Raw genomic sequence first — 21,582 nt, 5'->3', positions numbered from 1 at the left:
GAGGATTTACGTGCTTTCCGAGGGACGGGAATGAACGACCTTTAAACTTCTAGTCTCCACTGAGTATCTTCCGACAGAAAACCCAATAACGTTTTATTGGCCCGGCCTAGGGTTTGATCTCAAGACCTCGGGATCTGATGCCTTATATCTAGCCACTAGGCTAACGAGACTGTCTGTTTTGTATATATGTATTACGGTTAATATTATGTAATAAATATGAAAATTTAAACCCGTAATTTTATTTTTCATTATTACTTACTGGGTAATGAAATTTTCGAGTCTGAATTTTGCAAAGTCTTTATTAATCATTGATTGACTAAAATGTTTAAATATATCTAAATTGACATAAGTCAAGTTTAATAATAAAACTAGCACTTAGAAGGCAAACGCAGCGATGCCTTTTTCCACTTGAAACCTCCTTCTATTTCACCGTATGTATATAACGTGCAAACAACAACTGTACAAAGTTTCAACCCAACCGGTTGAACGATACGCGATCACATATAACACGAACAAAACATTTTAATACAAAAATTAGATTAAACTTTGTATCTCGTAATAAAAGTTCAATCATTACGGGCCGCAAAAATGCACGAGAATTAATTGAAAACTGTACGTAGTGTGATATTACGTTGACTCCACAAAACCGTCTATCATATATCAGTCGGACGGGAAAATTATTAGTATTAATTACATAATCCGATATCTATTCGAAAGAAACCGTTCGAGACTGTCTCCGCTAATGTGGTCGGACCCTGAGCCTTATATATCTTTATTATGGATATTTTTCACGTAACTTTATATTTATTTACCATTTATAGATAATATGACGTAACGATACGTAGCGTTTGTAGCTTTAAAGTTTTAATAAAATCTTCTAACTGTGACATAATTTTTTATATTCGAGATAAAAATTTACTCAACATTTAATTTCATTATATAAGATCTTAAAATGACATTTTTGTATAAAATAAGATATTTTACGGCATAAACATCGCAATACTGATAATTACTGATGATTAATTAACCGACAAAACTTAACAAAGATAAAATGATAAGGTTAAAATAATCTAAATATATTTTGACGTTACCGGATGTCAAATAAAAATAGTAAAGTCAATCAAAATAACACATATTTTATATCTTTAGGACAGGAAACTGAAAAACAAGCGAATTATCATCATATTCGTCTTATTTTGTTTAAACATACCTAAGTAAACCCGACTTCAGATAAGAAAATTCCACTATTTCACATCTTTGTGACATGGATGGATTGTCCAAGTTCAGTTTGCGACTTGCTAGGATTTTTATTAACAGTATTTTTTTCAAAACGGCTGTTTCTGCATTAGCGGCCTTGACAGCACCACAGCGTTTGATGACGTTGATAAAACATTTATTAATTGAGAAATGACTTAAGTCAGAGCGCATAATTGATTGGAATTAAGGTCTTTAAAGTGTCTCCTGTAAGATCGCACTTCGATTCATAACGTCATCGGGAAGGATTTCAAGTCCGCTTACGTCATCATAAATAAATTAAATTATGAATGATAATATATGATTTTTATTATTTATTATGCAGTGAAACATGCACTATAAATGCCTCATCGATCATGTAACCGCAGTATAAAAATGTATAATAACATTGCAACATAAGTGCGTCAGTATATAAAATATTGTGTCGGAAATATATTCGAAGATGTCTCGAGAATTTTTTTTTTAACAATTTCCAATGAATAATAAATAATAATGTCAAGAACGACCGTTGAAGCCTGACTAAGCTGACTGTATTTGTATATTATTATTAATTATAAAAAAAAAATGACATGAAAAGAGATTGAAATTTAAATCTATTAAATTTGGGTCAAAATATAGTATATATTTATACAGGAATACGATAACATTCTCAGTGATATATGAGAAAATATACAAAATTATCAAACGAAGTCGTCTACAGTCCGTAGTCAATAAATTACAAAATATCTTTATTATATAACAAAACGGAATTTCCGTAATGACATGGATATAATAACGTATTAATCGTCTTCCAATCATAAACGTTTAACATTTTTAGTTAACGAGTTAGTTCCTTGTTTTTCCTTGTTTTATAATAATAATAAAATAGATTCACATTGCTCATGATATAGGAGAGAACTGGTATAGAATAGGTTACAATTTTACCTTAGTTAAATAATTTATCATTATAAACGAAACTGTTTATTTAAAAATGAACCTATATATACTCAGTTACTATAAAATCAAAGAATAATAATAAAGTGTTTACTCTATTATATACGTTTAATCCTTTATAAGCTTTTATTTCACACATCTCTTAATGTGTGGTTCATATCTTGTAACAATATTTACGATTCAAAAGATTGAGCTAAAATTTTGGACAAACTTGAGTACATGGATTCAACAAGAGCTTGGTTTTAATTCTTTTTTGAAAACATGCTGTTGAGTAGAGACTGCTCTATCTATTTATCTCTGTGGTTTAATGTCACATTAACCATATAAAAAGGAATAAAGTTTTGTTTTTATAAAAAAAAATTAGGTTGATGGGGAAACGGTCCATCTGATGGTAAGTTGTTATTCATTCACCCATAGATATTGGCGCTGCAAGAAATATTATCTATTCCTTACAACACCATATCTCTTGTAGTTGTACTGGAAGTAAGTGGAACACAACAATACTGATTTTGGTGCTGATGATGTTTGTAGAATATAGATAATAGAATAGAATATGTGTTGATTTTACCTACTTTAACAGTCTTGCATAAAACTCTATCACCAAATATAAAGCTATAAAGAGTATTCCTTAATTACCAGAACTTTCTCGGCGTAAAAGTGCATATTTAACTAAATAATATATATATATATATAATTTGAGCTAAATAGTAAGGTGAACAATGTTTTAATTCATATTTAATTAAATAAATGGAACAAATCAAACGATTACGAATATAGCTGTCATTAAATAAGAATTCATTGAGATTACATGCAGTTAATACGTGTCGAAAGGCGATTTCTAGTATTATTTATTGAATAGGAATTTACACGTGTCCAATCACTACAAAACTATATTGCGAATTGACGAATGTCTAAAGCATATCCAAACGAAGCAATACAGATAAGTAATTGAAACCTATAATACTCTTTGTTTTGTAGCAATTAATAAATTATTCATAAAAAAAATACATAAATCATTCACAATTAGAATTACAACTTTACAAGTATGTATATTGTTTTTCTAGAGCCACGTAGTACCTAAGTTATAGCGTGTAATTTTAGACGATGTCTTTATGAATAAAATTAATAAACAAAATTAATATGTGGATAATCATGAAAAAAATATTTGAAAATATATTGTTAGGTATTGTTATATAACAGAAAAAATACCTATAATACTTAATAGGACGGTTTTCTTTGATGATAATATTATCTTTGATTACACGCAAATATACAGTATATATCTCTGTAAAGATGGTACAGATAATAAATTACACGTATTTTTAATGCAATAGAAAACAATCATAATCAACTAATGACATTTGTAGATTACATAGATATATATAATTAATCTTTCGTTTAGAGTTATGATAAAAAATACTTTTCCGAGTATTCATATAGAACGGTGTACGGTTTAAAAGTAAGATTACAAAACAAAGAACACGTGATCGCGTCCGAGAGAGCTTTCGGTGAATTGAAAACGTTCTCGGACACATACAATACGTCGTGAAATATTTCTCACGCAAACAAAGGTGTCCATCGCGAACCATAAATTTTATGGTCGTCCCGATATTGGATTTTGCGATTTATATTTTATAAGCATACGTAACAAATGACATGATTATTTATGATAAAAACCTTGAAGTAGAAAATTGCAATTCTATTAATCTTTACATATTTTAAACGATTCTTTTGTAAGATCAATGTCCTTAACTGTCAATAATTGTTCAAATTTATTAAAAAAAAAAAGTTTCTTATTCAAATTGTGATATTACCAAGGAATCGATTAACATTGTAATCGATTTCTTTGAGATAATTTTGTATCGAGTTTTTAAATAGAACAGGGAGATAGGTATATACAGCCAATAGTCAAGTTCGCACCGGTAGGGCTGTATCTTACATTCCAGGCACGCATCGCATGTAAGGAATGTATTGCTCAAGAGTTAGGCATTAGTAATCCTACCTTAACGTTTACATCGAAACAAAAAGCTCGATGTCACTTATAAGGTATATTGTAGACGTTCAGGGACTTGTAGGGACTTCTGGTGTCAACTTTATTGTTTAGTAGTAAGTGACGTACATAATAATAATACTTCAATAATGTTTTTTTCACGGAAACTAAAATGATCAAATTGATTTCAATTCGAAATACGGCTCGTTTATATATTAATAATTAATAAAATAATATTTTTATAATTATTAAGCTAAAAATATTCGTTAGAGATCCATTGTTTAATAGTTCTATTGTTTGCAAACAATATTGAGATATTTGTGTAAGCTTTGAAACGTTAGTTTTATCGCAGTCGCGACCCAAACGAGGTCATGGCCTAGAAGCCCAAATGCATCGGCATGTTATTTTATTTCTCATAGACTACAGTATGTAGATGCAATATAATGCAATTGTTTTATTAACGGTCAATACTTTATAAATTAAAGTTTTGATTACTTTCTACTACACCGATTGATTCCCTCGTGGATTCCATACTTCGTAAAATGTATGCTAAATTTGTTGTATTAAGCTTCTAAATTATTCGATAGCCGATATTAAAATCAAGAGTTTATGTTGTATTTTATACAATGCTCTATTTGCAGAAAAGTAACTGAAAAACAATTGCATGTATGTGTATGTAGTGTATTTACGAGGGACATAACATCCTAGTCCCCATACCCAACATTTTAGTTTCTTGGATGGTAGAAGAACGGCGGTATTCTATTTTTAAATATAATGCATAAATAATGAAATTGAGAAATAAATTAAAACAGACAACCCAATAACTTTTTGGCCTCATCCAGGATTCGAACCTAAGCTAGATACCAGATCAGAGACAAATCCTTGATTATATTTACACGTCTAGATAGAATGTCGAATTTGAGAATGCGTCGATAAAAATAGTGGCCAACAGTTAGCCATTAAGTACACGCACACTAGAAAGACGTTTGGCGAATTCGTGCGTAGCTGTAACTCACACAATGATAATAAATTTGGCTCGTTTATTTTAGTTCTTTTGTAGTGCGACACTCTATCTAGTTGTAGAAATTATATAATAGATATACATATATATGTTTTAGTATAGAGACTGACCTGGACACATGGCTTGTTAAGCGATACGCAGAGACCATCCGCGTCCTTACTGTAGTGCTCGACGAGTTCCTGCAAAGTTCGGAAGGTGGTGCGTCTGGCAATGAAGAATCCCCCTTCGTCTAGCTGTCTGATGCGGTAATGCTTTACCGTATCACCGTCTCGAACTGAGGACAAAGGATATGTTAAGCGAGCTTAGATAAAATGCATTCGATATAGAACCACAAAGTTAGCTTTTCGAAATGGTCTTAAAAATACTCTATACATGAAGTAACAAGAATAAATTTACGACTGTTATTATTATGTTATTGACTAAGAAAAATCATTTATATGAAAAATTGTTATTCTCGTTTAAGAATAGAAGTGACTTCAATTTCAATTTTGCTTTCTATTAATTTAAAAAAATTACTGATCATCTAAAATTTTAAAAGATCATATCATTTTCTTGTTGTCAATCTTATGTATTCATTACTTATAAATTCGCTACCATATATGATACTCTTATACTATCATCTATATACATATGTATATGTAAACATTCGTCAATTGCTATGTTAACTGTGTACAGGCACGATGTCAAAAAAGTCGATTTCGTGTATTGCATTAACGAGCTTTGATAATTAACGTGTCATATACCGTACAGTTCTTTAAACTTTATTAGTAATTTAACATAAATAAAAAATCGGTAAAAATTTTAAGAATTACATTTTATGTTTCTTTTGTAAAATTTATCAATAAAATCATCAAATCAATAAAAAAAAAACATGCAAACAGCAGACAAAAAAGGCTTACAGTTTATTGCTAATTACGAGAAATCTTCGTTTCATAATTTTTTGTCAATTTAGAAGCAAAAAATTACTTTTTAAATATTAGCTTGGATTTATATTTTTCGATAATAATTATCAATTATGGAAAACAGTTTACCTAATTATTTAATAAACGTACATATTGTGAACGAAGAACGTGATTCCAACTAAGACTACTAATTAAGACTGATTTATTAATCAGTACTTTTGAAGAAGAAAATAGGTTAGGTTAGTTTTATTTCCGTTAGCGTGCCATCGTCAAGAGTTCTCAATATTTATTACCAAATATCGATCGCTTTCAGAACTAAAACTAACCTAATTTATGTCATTAATGAGCTATATATTATGGACGGTGGTGACCACTTACTGTCAGATGGATTTGCCCGTCCGCCTACCTATTACATAAAACAAAAACCTTTGACCGTCATTAAGAATAATATTGACCGAGAAAGATTTCTAAATCTGAATCTAACACATATAAAACCGCAAAAACCGTGGGAAAATATTCATACCTGCAAAAACCGTATCGATAAGTGATTCCACACGACACATTTGCAACCGAAATTCTTCACACCCAACGAAGCGTAACTCCAACTCCGAAAAACGATCATTATTCAATACATATCCAGAATATTTGTATAAAATTTATATATAAAACATTTTTAGTCACCGTTTCCAAAAAACATTAAGCTTAAGTACATATTCAGAATACTAAGCAACCCGATGCCGTATTTCCTGTATAAGTAACACGCCAATGAGTTAACGCATAAAAAGATTAAAACGGATACTTTAAGCGCCCCTATTAACATTTCATTTTAAAATCTCAAATATTTTATCGATTCAATAATATTTAATCTACAGAAATATGTGTATGTTTTTTGTCATGTATCGAATTAAACATAAAAATCCAACATATACGTAAAATGATGCACAAAACATAAATATTAAAATAATTTATCGATTGCACTTTGATACGGCTAATTAGAATTCAATGAAAAACTAATTATTACTATAGGAATGCAGTACGTTGTTTTATAGAATCATGTAATGGAAACTTCTAAGGATTTTAATGTTTTTAGTTGAAATAAAATAAAAGAAGACGTCAAAGTCAACATAAAATTACAGGGAACATAAGCAATCTCGTCTTTGTTACCGACCACTTAATCACGCTATATAATTATTAGGTTATTGTAAAGGATGTAATTAATTTTATAATAATATTAAGCTTACATTAAGACAAGTAGTTATTGAAATTATAGCTGTTTATACCGTCGCCGTTATATATACCGTCCTTACAGCTCGATGATGCAAAATTATTAAACTGGCAAAGTGGCAATCAATTAAAAATAGGTTAAAATCAACTAGGACGTAATTTAATAAAAAAAAAAGTAATATTATAATCATTTTTATAAAACTTTTCGTTTTAAGCGATTTATGGATATGTATTGTAATGATATTATAGTCACAAGATTAATATCATCTCATGAATAATTATAATTTCACAATGGAAAACGATATTTCTCAAGTTAATATTATCCCGGGAAATACCCGGAGACAACAAAATCCTTAATTCATTCCTGTAATCCATGCGAAGCTTTGATGTTAATGTTATTTAGATCTAATTTTTTTTTCATTTTAATAATCATTTTATTTTATTTTAATTTGCAACCAAGACACTGAGATTTCTTTGTAATATTTCTATATAATTCACAATATCAATTACAAATAGCGATGTTATCATTTTAATTGAACTTAATTGAAGTGTGAAAATATATCTAGGAAAAAATATTATTAATATACAATTCACGATATTAGTTTGTTACCAGTAATAACAATTACAGTCGCATAACGCATTACACGTTTCTAAAAAAGGCAATAAACACTTAAAAAGTCATCCATATTAAAACTATAATTTTCCAAGTAACGACGACAAGAGAAAAATATCTCAATTATTATTATTAATTTTTCCTCGCTCAGCTTACGTAACATCTACGTGGCGTATGCGTGAATCGTTTAGCGATACAATTATTTGATATACTCTTCTGATTTCGTATCGATTTTACGAATCGAGTGAGAGCCGCTGAACTATATGTATTCGTTAAAATTCAACGAAGCTATCGCTTGAGATGTAAGGCCCGATTCGAGGCTATTAAACTTTTGCATATTCCAATAAAAATGCAGTGAATTCGATTCGATCAGCTTTCTTAACTGATTATGATAACAGTGAATTGAGAGATAAAAATAATTTGGGACAATCCAAAGATATATTAAATTATAATTATTTAACAAAAAAAAAACATTTTATCTGAACGCAAGACTTCGAAGTTAATATTGATTAAAGTCTGAAGTTTATCTTGTCTAGACAACTTCTTGTGAGCACGTAACAATGCTGAGATATATATTGATACATTGTATATACACATACATATCTCTGGCGTGTCTACAAAATAAGCAATTTATGGCTAAACTTCAAAAAGGTATTACCTTTTATTTTAGCAATTAAATAGCTCAGGTTTAAATTATACTCTGACTCAACTGTGACTATATTACCAAACAACAGAAAATAACAGAAAAATATAAAAAATAAAATGTCTTAAATAATAATTGTAATAGGCTAGTTGACAAAATTTGGAAATTAGTTTAAAACTATAGCTTGGCATCTATTTCACCCCAAAAATATACTATTTTAAGAAAAATAGGTTTTTTATGTTAGTATTTTGAGTTTTTAGAAATGAACTTGAAATTGACCGCGAAAAAGGCCAAGATTGTCATGGCGTCTTGAATGACGTCACACCTCGCGAAACAGCCGTGTTTGTGTATGACAGTCAATTGTGTTTTTTAATAAATAATGAATTCCTCGTATTATAAATACTGTATGGTGCCCCAATGTGAAAGTACAACGATAAAAACGCCAGACAAATTATTCATATACGTACCAAACAATAAATAAATACGAATAAAGTGGTTAAATGGCATGGAGGCAAGATGCTCTTATTTTGTCAACTAATTCCACAATTTATTTCTGTGAAGATCATTTCGATGTAAGTATTAAATACAACTTGATATATCTATTTATAAATGTATAGTAAAAGAAATGAATTTAGCAAATATAATATATCACACATAACCTATAAAATGTTAGGACTAGAATAGGATTTTATGATTTGTTTGAGTTAAAATATTATTTTGTTTTATAAAATGTAATAATTCAAACTCTTTTTACTTTTTTAGTTGCCAAATGATATGACTAATTATACAGAGTATCATATTATAGGTAAAGACACAAGTGCGTATGAAACCAGGTTGTATACCAACGAAGTTCGAATGCCAAGAAGATATATGTTGAAAAAACAAAGTTTGTCAATAATCGCAGAGTGTTTGAAAGATCCTGAACCAAATAGTACCCCCAGTTTATCTGCCATAATGATAATTGATAGCAACAACGTAGCGTTCCGCGCTTGTTTCGCGAGGTGTGACGTCACGCGACTCTGATTGGTGTTTAATGTCACGTGATTAAATGCCTCATTTTGTCGATTTTATTTTCCAAAAATATAATTAATCTTTTATTATTTTTGTAGAAAAGTTGTTTTTTTATTTACTAATTATCATGATTTATCATTAGAAACTCAAAGCCATCCGATTTATGATTAATGGAAACAAGCCTATTGTACATTATGTATTTTAGTGTATTTATAAGATAAATATTTACAAAAATACGGTTCATAAATGTTGTCTGGAAGAATGTACTTTTTCACGTACCTTGGTGTTTCTTACATGTATGGTGTACAATAAAATGATATCTAATATAATTTTATGACGTAAGTATATATTGTATTCGTATTATATTTAAATAATTAAGCTATTATCGTTTTTATACGCCGCCTTCTTGAATTTGTATTTAGTTAAAGGTTGACTGGTAGAGAATACCCGCAGGCAACAAGTCCGGATTTTGTTTCAACTGTGTTGGTTAAAAGAATTATAAAGGTAATTAATTAAAAACTTATGTTTATTTAATATATTATGTGATTTTAATATAGCAGTATAACATTATGTCCTAATTTGAAAGAAAATTAATATCTATGATATATTTGGAAAGCAGGCGAACGGCACGTTGCTATGTAATATCATCATTTTAGTATAAAACTATGTTTTATGATTGACATATAATAATAATTCGTCTGAATAAAAAGCGTTTAGTTATGAATACAAAACCGGTACTTAAATAAAGAGTAATCGTTACAAAACGGAGATAGTCTGCGAGATGCATAACATTTTCTCACGGCTTACGAACGTAGGGTCTTAGAAAAACTCAACCGGTTTAACATCGGGAATCGAATCTTCGAGGCTATTTCGAGACGGGTTGTGTATTTTAATAGTCACTTACAATTTTTTAAGCCTAGTGTCTGCCCTCGGGTTTAGGTCACGATGAATTTTGCATTTTTACTTCTCTCTACACTACTTTCTTAAGATATAAGTATTCGCGTCGGGTCAGCTTTTAATGTCAAACGAAATGTTGCTCTCGTTGTTTGTATTAATTAAATTACATGCAGACGGTACGATCCATTTGATGTTTTGGGAATGGGATTAATACAAATGTCAATTCTGATCATTACCATGCGATGAAAAAATTTATTAATCCAAACCAATCCGAACTCGAATTTAATTTTTAACGTTTTTATAGCGACTAAAATTAAACATTTCGAATATAAATATATTGTTTATTTAAATTTCGAACGTTATTTCAATAAAATCAATTTTATCTTTTTTCAAGCAGGCTTTTATAAGCAGTAATAAATCGTTATGTTACAGGATTGAATGTCATGTAAGGCAACCTTCAGTTCGGAATGTAGATTATATTGAGAAAAACCGGCAAGAAATTCAAGTATTTTATCTATTTCTCTTATGAAATACACAGTTAACTATATACAACTACATTTATATATATATGAAAACAAAGAAAACGAACTTTACGATGTTTTTTTCATGTATATTCTTGTATCGTGTAAATATCACTCCAGAAATGAGCGAAATTTTTATAACATGATTTACTGATTAATTATATAGATATATTTTCTTTGTTTTCCTTAAATAAATAAAATAAGATTTTCCTTACCTATATTTTTTTTTAGTTTATCTCATTTGTTATAGACAATTATAATTAAAAATATATTATCCTATAAAAATATGCTTAATTACCTGACAATGAGAAGTCATTGTGACGGCTCTCTGAATCTCTGATGAGGAAAGCACCATGTTCGTTCTCCGGCAGAAGCAGTTTCTTTTCAGCTTCGATTCGCTTAATTTTACGGAAGTACCATCTGGAATAAAAACAAAAATCTTTAGATTGGCGTTGATTGTAGGGAATTAATAAAACAGCATGATGAAAATAGAGATTATTTTTAAACTGATGTCAAATATGTTCAAATTGTATACAGACGAAGTTGCGAACACACAGCCGGTTCATATTAGGCGACTGATATTATAAAGCTTAGTTATGTATGTATAAATATATAAATATCAAGAACCACTATTCCGAGTTGGATATTCCATTTGGTATTGCATAACCATCGAGGAAAATTAAAGACTCAATAATTTCACGTTATGACTTAAAAGAGCTGAGCAGTAACGATAAAAGTCAAACGAACTAGAAAATGTACTGATATTTAGATAATGGAAGGTATTTGGTATTGGTAGTCATCGTGTGATTACGAGCTTCGTATAGTACTAATCTAACGCGGATTAAACCGCAGTGGATTATGGCTATTATAGAGAAAAAGTGTGTGCACAAATCTCATTGAACTCTCTTAATCCGATGGGAAGACAACTCTGGAAAAGAGTTTAAGCACAAGGCCGACGGTTTACGAGGTACGTCAGTTTATATAGTCAACTATCAGAAAAGTACTGAAAAAATTATGAACTGACCGGGGGTTTCACAACCCAGGGCCTCAATATCTGGGGCCGTATAAACTAGCTACTAGACCAAAGAGTCGTGGAATATAGCTAGTTGATAAAGTGTCGCCCAGAAAGCGGGGCGACAATGACTCAACGTTGACGAATGAATAAGTATTTTGCATTCAATTGGCGTGAGCGCGCTGCGAAGAGAGCAAACTTATTGTGTTAACACGTCTAACATAGGAGTACAAGCTTATGCGAATTGTATGATTATTATAAGTGTTCATAGCTAAAGAGAAAACGTAACAAAAAATAATACTGATTTGCATTTGTTTTAGTTGAAAGTGCCCAGGGTACTAGTTTAGTTAGTGGTAGGGTTTTGTGCAAACCCGTTTGGGTAAGTAGGTACCACCCACTCATCACATATTCTACCACCAAATATTAATACGTTATATTGTTGTTTTTCGGTTTGAAGGATGAGTAAGCCAGTAACTATAGGCAAAAGGGGCAGAACTTATTAAATTCCGAGGTTGGTGGTTCATTGGCCATGTGGGCCCCTTTTGCACGCCAATGTCTATGGGCGATGGTGACCACTTACCATTAGGTGGCCATTTGACCGTTGGCATACACGGTATGTGTAAAAATAGGTATATAAAATCATGAGGTTGGTTTTTAAGATAAGCAAGTTTAAATAACTCCAACTCAAGAAGAGACCTTTCCTCTTATGTGTATACACTATTTCACTGCGGATTGACAGGCAAATGCGTATCAGAATTTATTACATGCAGATTTTCTCACGACATTTTTTTATTCAAATGAACTTCTTGTTGCTGGTCAACAATTGCCGCGACCTTTGTTTAAGATCAACCGGTGGATACGATTTATGATCATTAGCCGGTCTTGATACATGAGACATATATGTACATATATATATTATATTTAAATCTAATTACTTTAAAAACGATCAAAAAAGATGACAAATCCATCACTACGTTTGGATATATAATATTCTCCTTATGATACATTTCGTAACTCGAAAAGCCTAACAATGGTATTGCATGATATTCCGCTACGCAGCCGAGGTCGTCCGACTCCCGACCAAACCGGTAGAATAATTTTAAAACATTGTGCAAAAGTATCCTCTTTTTCAAAAACGAAATATATAAATACTATTTGTGGAAATAATTTTCATATTAATGAGGGTTGTTATTTAAAATCGATGCAACTATTAAAACCTTTGTGAGAATTGGAGTTTTAGTAAATTTTCCGTAAAAGTATTTATTTGGAAGAAGTTTTAGCAGCCTGGATATTTTTTTTCACAGACTAAAGGCGACGTGTATATATATAAAATTTATGATAATAGATCAAAAATAGGTTTCTGATAAATGGATGCATTTCTTTTATGAAATCGATTATCTGACGGACAAATTGGCTAATGGTAAGTGGTCACCGCCGCCCATAGATATTGACGACGTAAGAAATTTTAAACATTCCTTATATCTTCAATGCGCCACCAACCTTGAGAACTAAATTATTAGTGTTCTTGTGCCTGTAGTTACACTAGCTTACTCACCCTGCTTGGCGGTAGAATATACGATGAGCGGGTGGTACCTACTCAGGCGGGCTCGCACAAAGCCAAACCATCAGTTTTACATAACTCCATACATTTATTTATATGAATTACATATTATATGAATACGATATTAATAAACAAAGAACGTAACCTATTCAAATTACGAGATAATTAGCGATGGTAGCCATAATCTAGTATTCAAGTGTTGCATTTGTATTGAATTCGTGATGCGGTTCGGTTCAAGTGATAATTATAATTATTCATTGGGATTATTCCGAGAGCCACGAACGAACAATTGGATTATAATTAAGTAAATATATGGTTTTTCCTTTGCACACATACAGATAAACCTTGCATTTCTTTAGGTTGACTGGTAGACATAGCTTATATCATAAAAACCGCTTTTTGTAATATTTTTTTTTTATTTGATTTTGATTTTTTGATTTTCCATAACACAAGTGCTTTAGCTACTTACATTGAGTAATGTATGTGATGTTGTCCAATATTTATTATTATTATTTATATATTTGTCCTGTGCACTAATGTATTAGTTTAGTTATCTAGTACATTAGTGCAAAGCACGAATTTTGTTAAATGTTGCTAAATTACGGTTAGTTATTAATATTAAGATAGAGACGAATTACGCTGGCGTAAGTAAATGAATCATTATTTTTATCGTTTTATATCCGCGAAAGTCTTGGAGAATCGAACTCTAGTTTTTATTATACTTGATGTTTAAACACTACTCATAAACAAACTACGTAATGTACTAAAAGTTTTATTAGAAAAGGAAATTGTAAATCGCGTTCAAGTTTAATTTCAATACATTTACTGAACTATTTATTTTATCTGTAGCGTAAGGCTAAACTGGAATTTAATGAAATTCAGTACGAAGCAATCTTGAACCCCAAGGAAGGACATAGGACTTTTCTATAACAGATTTCCTACCCTATCTCCGAAACGAGGGTGAAGCCGCTGGCGAAAATTAGTATTAATTATATTTAAATAAAATATCAAACAATATATTGTTATAAGCTTAGTATAAATTTGCGTGTTAAACAACTTGGAAAAATAAAATACCGTTACCGTACCTCATCTGGTCGCTTTTTAATTGAATTTCAATAATTATTTAGGACTATTTAATTGGCCAGGCTTATCATAAAACCAGTCAAATCGCCAGAATTAAACCTGTAAATGATTCAACTACCGTTTGTTCCCATTTTATTATTAACACACCTTTTAATTTGTTTATAAACAATATATATTTTTTTTGCATAATTATAAAATTAAAAACAGTTGCATAAGAGGATAAAAGGCTATCTTAATATGGTTAAGGATGTTGATCATTAAATACATACTATATTTTATTGTATGCTGAGCACAATTGGATAGTAAAATCTTAGACGAGGATAGAGGATAGAGTGTCATCAATGTCGAAATAATAATAAAAGTAAAAGGGCGCTGCGTCCTGAAACTTTTATTACCAGCTAGTGTGACCTTGTCACGTGCTAAGGGCATGCTAAGGGTCATAGATCGGTAACTAGGTAGTCCTGATCGAAGGTCTTGTGATGGAAAACGCATTCGGAATTGATTGATTTAAATCAAGTGCAGCCATCATCCTTATTGACACATTGACATATATAAACAGAGCATGAGTTGTTTCAGCATAAATATTAATATCTATGACATATAAATATGGTATTATTATTTATATACATATTATGATTAAGTCATTATTGACGATTCCGGCAATGGGGGCCAATCTCAAGCCTATTCAAACTGCGCAGAACATGTTATCGTTGCATAATGAGCGCAAACGTAAGTGAATACTCTATTCTTTCCCTCATAATCTGATGAGATACTAGAGTTAGCACTAATACATACAGATTCTAAAACCTAATAACTTTTGTTAGGCCCGGGTAAAATGGGTAATTTGAACCCAGTACCTCGGAATTTGCTTTTAAGCCACCCAATATGTCAATGAGGCTATATAATAATACAAGAATCATTACTAAAACAGGTTCGTTGAATGAGACAGCCTTACTAAGACACTCGTAGCCTTATTAAATTAAAAGCGAGTATAGTTCTGTAATTATGTATTAGTAACCAGTTATAATGTATTAGTAATTGGTGAAGGATTACTTGGTAAATACGTCAAGTATATATAATTTAAAGCCTCATTTTTCCCAGTGGCAAATGAAATTACAAAAACTATGTCTAATTGCAACGGGATGATAATACCGTGGCTAATCGCGGAGCTCGGTTGAGTCATTGTGTTTGCAATTTGTATGCATCAAGAAAGCAAACGCCCGGGGACAGATAAAACTCACAGGACGAACACATAATTTAAACACGCTTTTAACCATAACGTAACACGAACGCTTCACGACTAATAACAATATGAAATGTAAAATTACAAGCTGCAAACGCAGCAGACGTCAGACCAACCTTGACCTGCATGTTGTGAAAATGAAATCGGTTTCTGAATACATATTTTCTCAAAAAATAGCCTCTTCTATTTATGTTTATTTACAACTAGGTAGCAATCCGTTCCGGCTTCGCAAAAACTTTTATACCGGATTGGTTATAACTATTACACATTGGTTTACGCGGTGCATCCCAAATAAGATCCCAGTTTGCTTGATTTCTATCAACATACTTGAGCCATTAATTAATTATACACTGGAATCTTTTTCATGAGTCACTCCATTAATGAAAACCGTATGAAAAACCTTTTATTATATTTAGAGTTTATCGCCTATAGACAGACATATTTATAATGTCTAGTGATAAAATACTAGTTTCATATAAATATATTACAATAGACATTGCGGCACAAACAAATAAAAATGTTAAACTATTTTTCGTTAGAAAAGATAAAATAAAAACATAATATTTTATTTATGTTTAAACTTTTACAAATCAAATTTAGTTTACTGTATTACCTTTGTCGAATAAAGTAAATATAATCTTGTATATAAAATCAGTCTCCTAGATATCTTAATCGCATACATCGATATATCGATTCCTGACTTATTATCCTTTTAAATACTGGATGATGTTTTATAGCGACCGACATATAATAGTGGAGTATTTCTAATGAGTCACTGTCAATTAAAATTATACAAAGAACTGGGCATAAAATTGTTTTATCACCTACAATAGTACTTGATGGAGATAATAAAATATAAAATTTTATTTAAGTACTCACAATTTCGTTGACAACTTTTAACAGCATTTAATATAATTATTTAGATACGAAGTTACCTAACGTAAACTTTTGTCTGGAAAAAAAAGCGCTGACATCGTTCTCACAAAACTGGTAGACAGTAACGAAAATTATTCATGAGTTCATTATTAATAGTTTAACGAGAATAACCTTGAAAAAAAAAATTAAATATATCTAGCAAACAATATTCTAACAAGTTTCTAAATTCATAAAGTTTATTTAAACAGGCACCGCGTTACATATTTATTTTACATGTTTCAATTGGAGAGATTCGAAAGTTCAAATAACAAACTGCAAACATGAATAGCTTCATTTATTATCGAGACTTGTCAGTTAGTAGGATCTGTATTCAGATTAAAAACGCTATCAGGGTTTGTCCGATGAAAAAAACATCACGATCTTTATATGGCCGGATTTTTGATCAATTTTTGAAATAGAAGCCTCGATAAAAATTAAAGGAAACTTTTGTTTTATTTCTTTTATATCATTAGTAAGGAATAAGAATAAATAAGATATAAATGATATATGCTTAATTATATAATCACAATTAATTTAGTTATGTGACTAATTGTCAGAGCACAAAATAATAAAACAATTGCCAATAATATAATGAGTATAAAGTCGAATTGTACAAATTATCCTATAAATTATTCACATCGTAAAAAACCTTTAAATCTCGCACTAAAAATAGATCTTCAACTTTTTTCCATAATGAGAGAAATGAGAATTTTACAATGGGCTATGGGTGGGTTGGCGATCGTTGAACTTTTGCGTGCCGATGCAAGAACGTTTTTTTGCTAAGCCAGTCCTACCTGACTTAAGGTTGTTCACTAGATGGGTAATCTAATTATAGGGTTTCTATCCCGATAGACATACTCGTCGTAGACTTCGATGCTAGTTTTTTTTAGGGAGAGCTAGTTCTATGCCTAGTTAGATATTGTTAAGACGTATAAGGGAGATGACAATTAAGTGTATACCTGTAATAAATCAACTTTTTTTTATTATAAATAATTAGATATAAAGACAAAGATGTTGTTTCCAACGATTCTATTGACACATCTATATTAAGGACTAAAAAAAACGTGTCAACTACATGTGAATCAGGAAATATGTCACATGTTTCGAATCGTGTTAAATCTATCGTTACATCCATGAGAAATAATATCGATGCACGTGTAATTGATTGTACCGTTGTTTATATACAAAAGATCAAACGATTAATAAGTTAACTAGTAGGAATAAAACTAACGACTAATTATACATTGAAGTCATCATCTATTGTTTCATAGAATTGTGTTAGTTTTTATAAGATATTATAGTTCTAGTCTTTTCTTTGTATAACTTTAAAAATAATACCAACCAAAAAGGTTATTTATTCTAAATTCATTTTCCTGAGATTCCATTATATTTCTACGAAATAAATGTTCGTATCGCTTTTGACTAACAGGTAATGTAAACATACATTTGAGCTGATATTTAGAGCAAGAAGAATTCGCTTGAAAAGATATGCATGAACTAAAAACCCCATTAAAGATAATAAAATAAACGGTATTTTTGCAGGCAATATATGTTTGTCCGTTACTTATTCAGAGAAGTGACAGATAAGGATAACATTCATACAAATCAAGACATCCTATGAATTTACAATAAGGACGTTCAGGTAAGTAGTGTCAAGTAAAATATTCATCCATATAATTTAATCACAAAAAATAAACCTTTAATAATTAATATCCCGATTGATTGTCAATGAACAGCCCATACAGTACCGTGTTTAGAAATCTGAAATTTGGAATATGGGTTTAATTTATTTCAAAGATAAGCATTCACTAAAAAGGGAAATTTCAACTTTAAGGGACGGGCTGGGAGGAGTAATTTTGTATGAATGTTACTTATACGAAATCAGAACGGGCGGCTGGTAGAGTACATTTTTAAATTGGTTGTATGTATTGTATTTAGATGGTGTAAACAGGAAAGGAATGAGTGTTACAAATGGTCGATTTAATAGTTTATTAACTCAATGGATAAGTTAGCGAATTTTACAATGAGTCGTTAACGGCTAGTGCCATTTGTTTTCGATCAGTTATGGACATGATGATGATGATGCGGAATACAAAAGCGTCAGCAGGAGGTACTGCGAAAATTTTAGTCACATCGTCACAAACAATTCCTTATTTTACAAGAGCAATTATATCCGAATATAGTCCATCTACCTATATTTCAATAGATAACAATACTGATAAGATAATAGTTTATTAATAGGTACTTAAAATAGTATTAACGATAATATTATTTCAATTGTAGACGCCACTTGATTTATATACGAAAATAGTTTATAATAAATGCCTGAAAACATCAGTGCACGATGATTATTATCGACGAAGGCTCACAGCGCAAGCGATCGCAGCACGCATAAAATCAAAAAACAAACCATAAAAACTTTTGCATTGTTCTTTCGCAAGAGATCTCTGAACCTCACGATAAGTACAAAACATTTTCTAACACGTGTATAATATTACAATGAAATATCGCGAAAGAGGAGATAAATATCACTAATTACATTTAAAAATATTGTCTCGGTTACACCTCCTTAATTATAAGCAATTATAAACTGACAACAGATAATATATTACATCGAGAAAGCATTTACGTTTACAACGAAAAAAAAAATAATTAAATCGACAAAGAGAAGTTGAGAGACGTCACGAAATGTTACCCAAATCAGTGCTGGCCGCAGTGAAAGTGAGCCAAAAGCAATTAATGTTGTTATTAGACAATATAAACGCTGCATTGTGATAAAAGAGCAAAAGGACAAACTATATTCACTTCTTATTCCAGATGCGTTTTCTTTCCGTTTCGAATACAAAATTCGTATTCATGATTTGTAGCACAAATTACTTTTGTCAACCTCATTGCATTACGAAATTTCACCTCGATTAATATCATATTAAAAATCGATAGATCGTTCACTGTCTATTTCAACTGTTACACAATATAAAGCGCGATTAACAAACGATCATTTCTGGTAAGTTTTTTAAACGAAAACACGTCGTTTCGTCCGAGATATAATAAATTTATGACAATTGTTGAATGTAATCAAATCAGATAAACGACGTTATCACAATAATATAATCAACTTATTTTATCTTATAGTAATAATCGATATAAATTAGTGATTACTGAAAGTTTTTTGTGTATTATAAAATATTATTTTTGGAAATACAAAAAGAAATATATTTCATAAAATATTTATTTACTTAAACAAAATGCTGAAAGTTTTGATCTTTTATGGAAACATTGTTCAATTGAATCTGTTACATAAGAATGAACACGAACAGTTTTATAGACATAATTGTATAAATCTATGTATACCGAGACCATTTTCCGATGTGAATTCATTTTGTTTGTTTCAAATCGTACTTACGTTTCATTAGTACAATAGCTTTGTTGATAATCATACGACCAAACAAGCTTTTTTGATAAAGAAACATCAACCGACATTGTATTAACTTAGAGTAATAATAATCAGTGACAACCTTAATATTGATAGTTGGATGTGAATAGAATATTAATAAATTACATGATAAGATCATTAATAATAGACAAGAGTTCAATGAAATGATTGGAAGAATTAATGACATTGAAATATGTCCCTGACCCGAACTACCACATCAAAAAGGTTTTAATGTATACATGAATAAGAAACTTTGTTCTCTTAATTGTGATTTCATTGGAATGTGGTGATTTACGTTATATTATTCAGTTGTAATCATTATCAGCATTTATTATAGGAACAGAAGTTTACAATTGTGCAACCAGAGTATCCCTCAAGGCTGATCAGTGAAACCGACACCGGCACGTCCGTATACCTTGCCTCACCACCCGCTGCTTTCCGCGCTCTCTAGTGGTTGGGACTTCAGATATATATCATAAATGGTTAAATATTCTTTTTTTTATTACTTGGCAAGAATAATTAATTATATAATATATTTTTTCATAAGTACTGCCTACGCTTATCTATTACGGTGCGTAGTTAGAGGTTTCCACTTTATTAACTATTCATAATTAAATGAAACGCGTATTCCGAGTCTTAATAATTCCAAAAAGGATTAAGGAAGTATATAAAACAAAATCACGAACTAAAGATGCGTACAAAATTTAAATCACAATTACTTCCGACTGGTCGACTACAGTTTTCGTGAGCGTTACCTTCATAGGTTACTTCCTGAGCAGACTTCCAATCGCCGAACTACCGAGAGGAAGATTGCCGTCGGTGCAGCGACCGACCGCGCTAACGTAGCCTTGGACGCGAGCTCCCTGCATTCTAATCAGACGGCCTTGCGGAAGCGCGTGCTCGGGACAGCTCTCGTAACACGCACTTCTCGATCGGCGCCTTATCAAAAGACCCGAGTAACGATCTTTCCTGATGCTCATTTACATCACCCGAATACATAAATTTGCTCTCATATGAAAACTTACGGAACGGGTGTACAATTTTATACTACTATAATTACAGCTAATCAGTTAGACAAATTAATGGAAAACTGAGTACCGTTAAGGGAAAGAATCACGAAGACATAATATGTAAGGAAACGTATGTACTAATGTATGTGACAATAGTCAATATGAATGATCAGCATGAAAAAGTGACCTGGTGGAAGCCAAAAAGTGGCAACCAGTTCCACTAGTTAAAGTTGAATGTTTGACTCGTTCAGCAGGTTTGGATTTGACTAAGTAGATCGTCATGGCTAGTTTCATGGACATGCGTCAATGCATCCGA

General features: G+C 30.9%; 1 protein-coding gene across 2 annotated transcripts in view; it reads right to left on the bottom strand.

Moving 5' to 3' along the window:
* Nucleotides 1-21,582, bottom strand: part of LOC125070519 (tyrosine-protein kinase Src42A) — a 63,762-nt gene that overhangs the window by 16,098 nt on the left and 26,082 nt on the right. For both annotated transcript variants that reach the window (XM_047680418.1, XM_047680417.1), the window contains exons 2-3: nucleotides 11,308-11,429; nucleotides 5,309-5,472 (exon numbers count right to left, since the gene is read on the bottom strand). In XM_047680418.1, coding sequence (XP_047536374.1) covers nucleotides 5,309-5,472; nucleotides 11,308-11,429 — 286 coding nt within the window. The remainder of the gene's footprint in view (nucleotides 1-5,308; nucleotides 5,473-11,307; nucleotides 11,430-21,582) is intronic.

The sequence above is a fragment of the Vanessa atalanta genome, chromosome 17 (genome assembly GCF_905147765.1).
Source record: "Vanessa atalanta chromosome 17, ilVanAtal1.2, whole genome shotgun sequence".
NCBI lineage: Eukaryota > Metazoa > Arthropoda > Insecta > Lepidoptera > Nymphalidae > Vanessa > Vanessa atalanta.
This window is presented reverse-complemented; position numbering and strand designations above follow the sequence as displayed.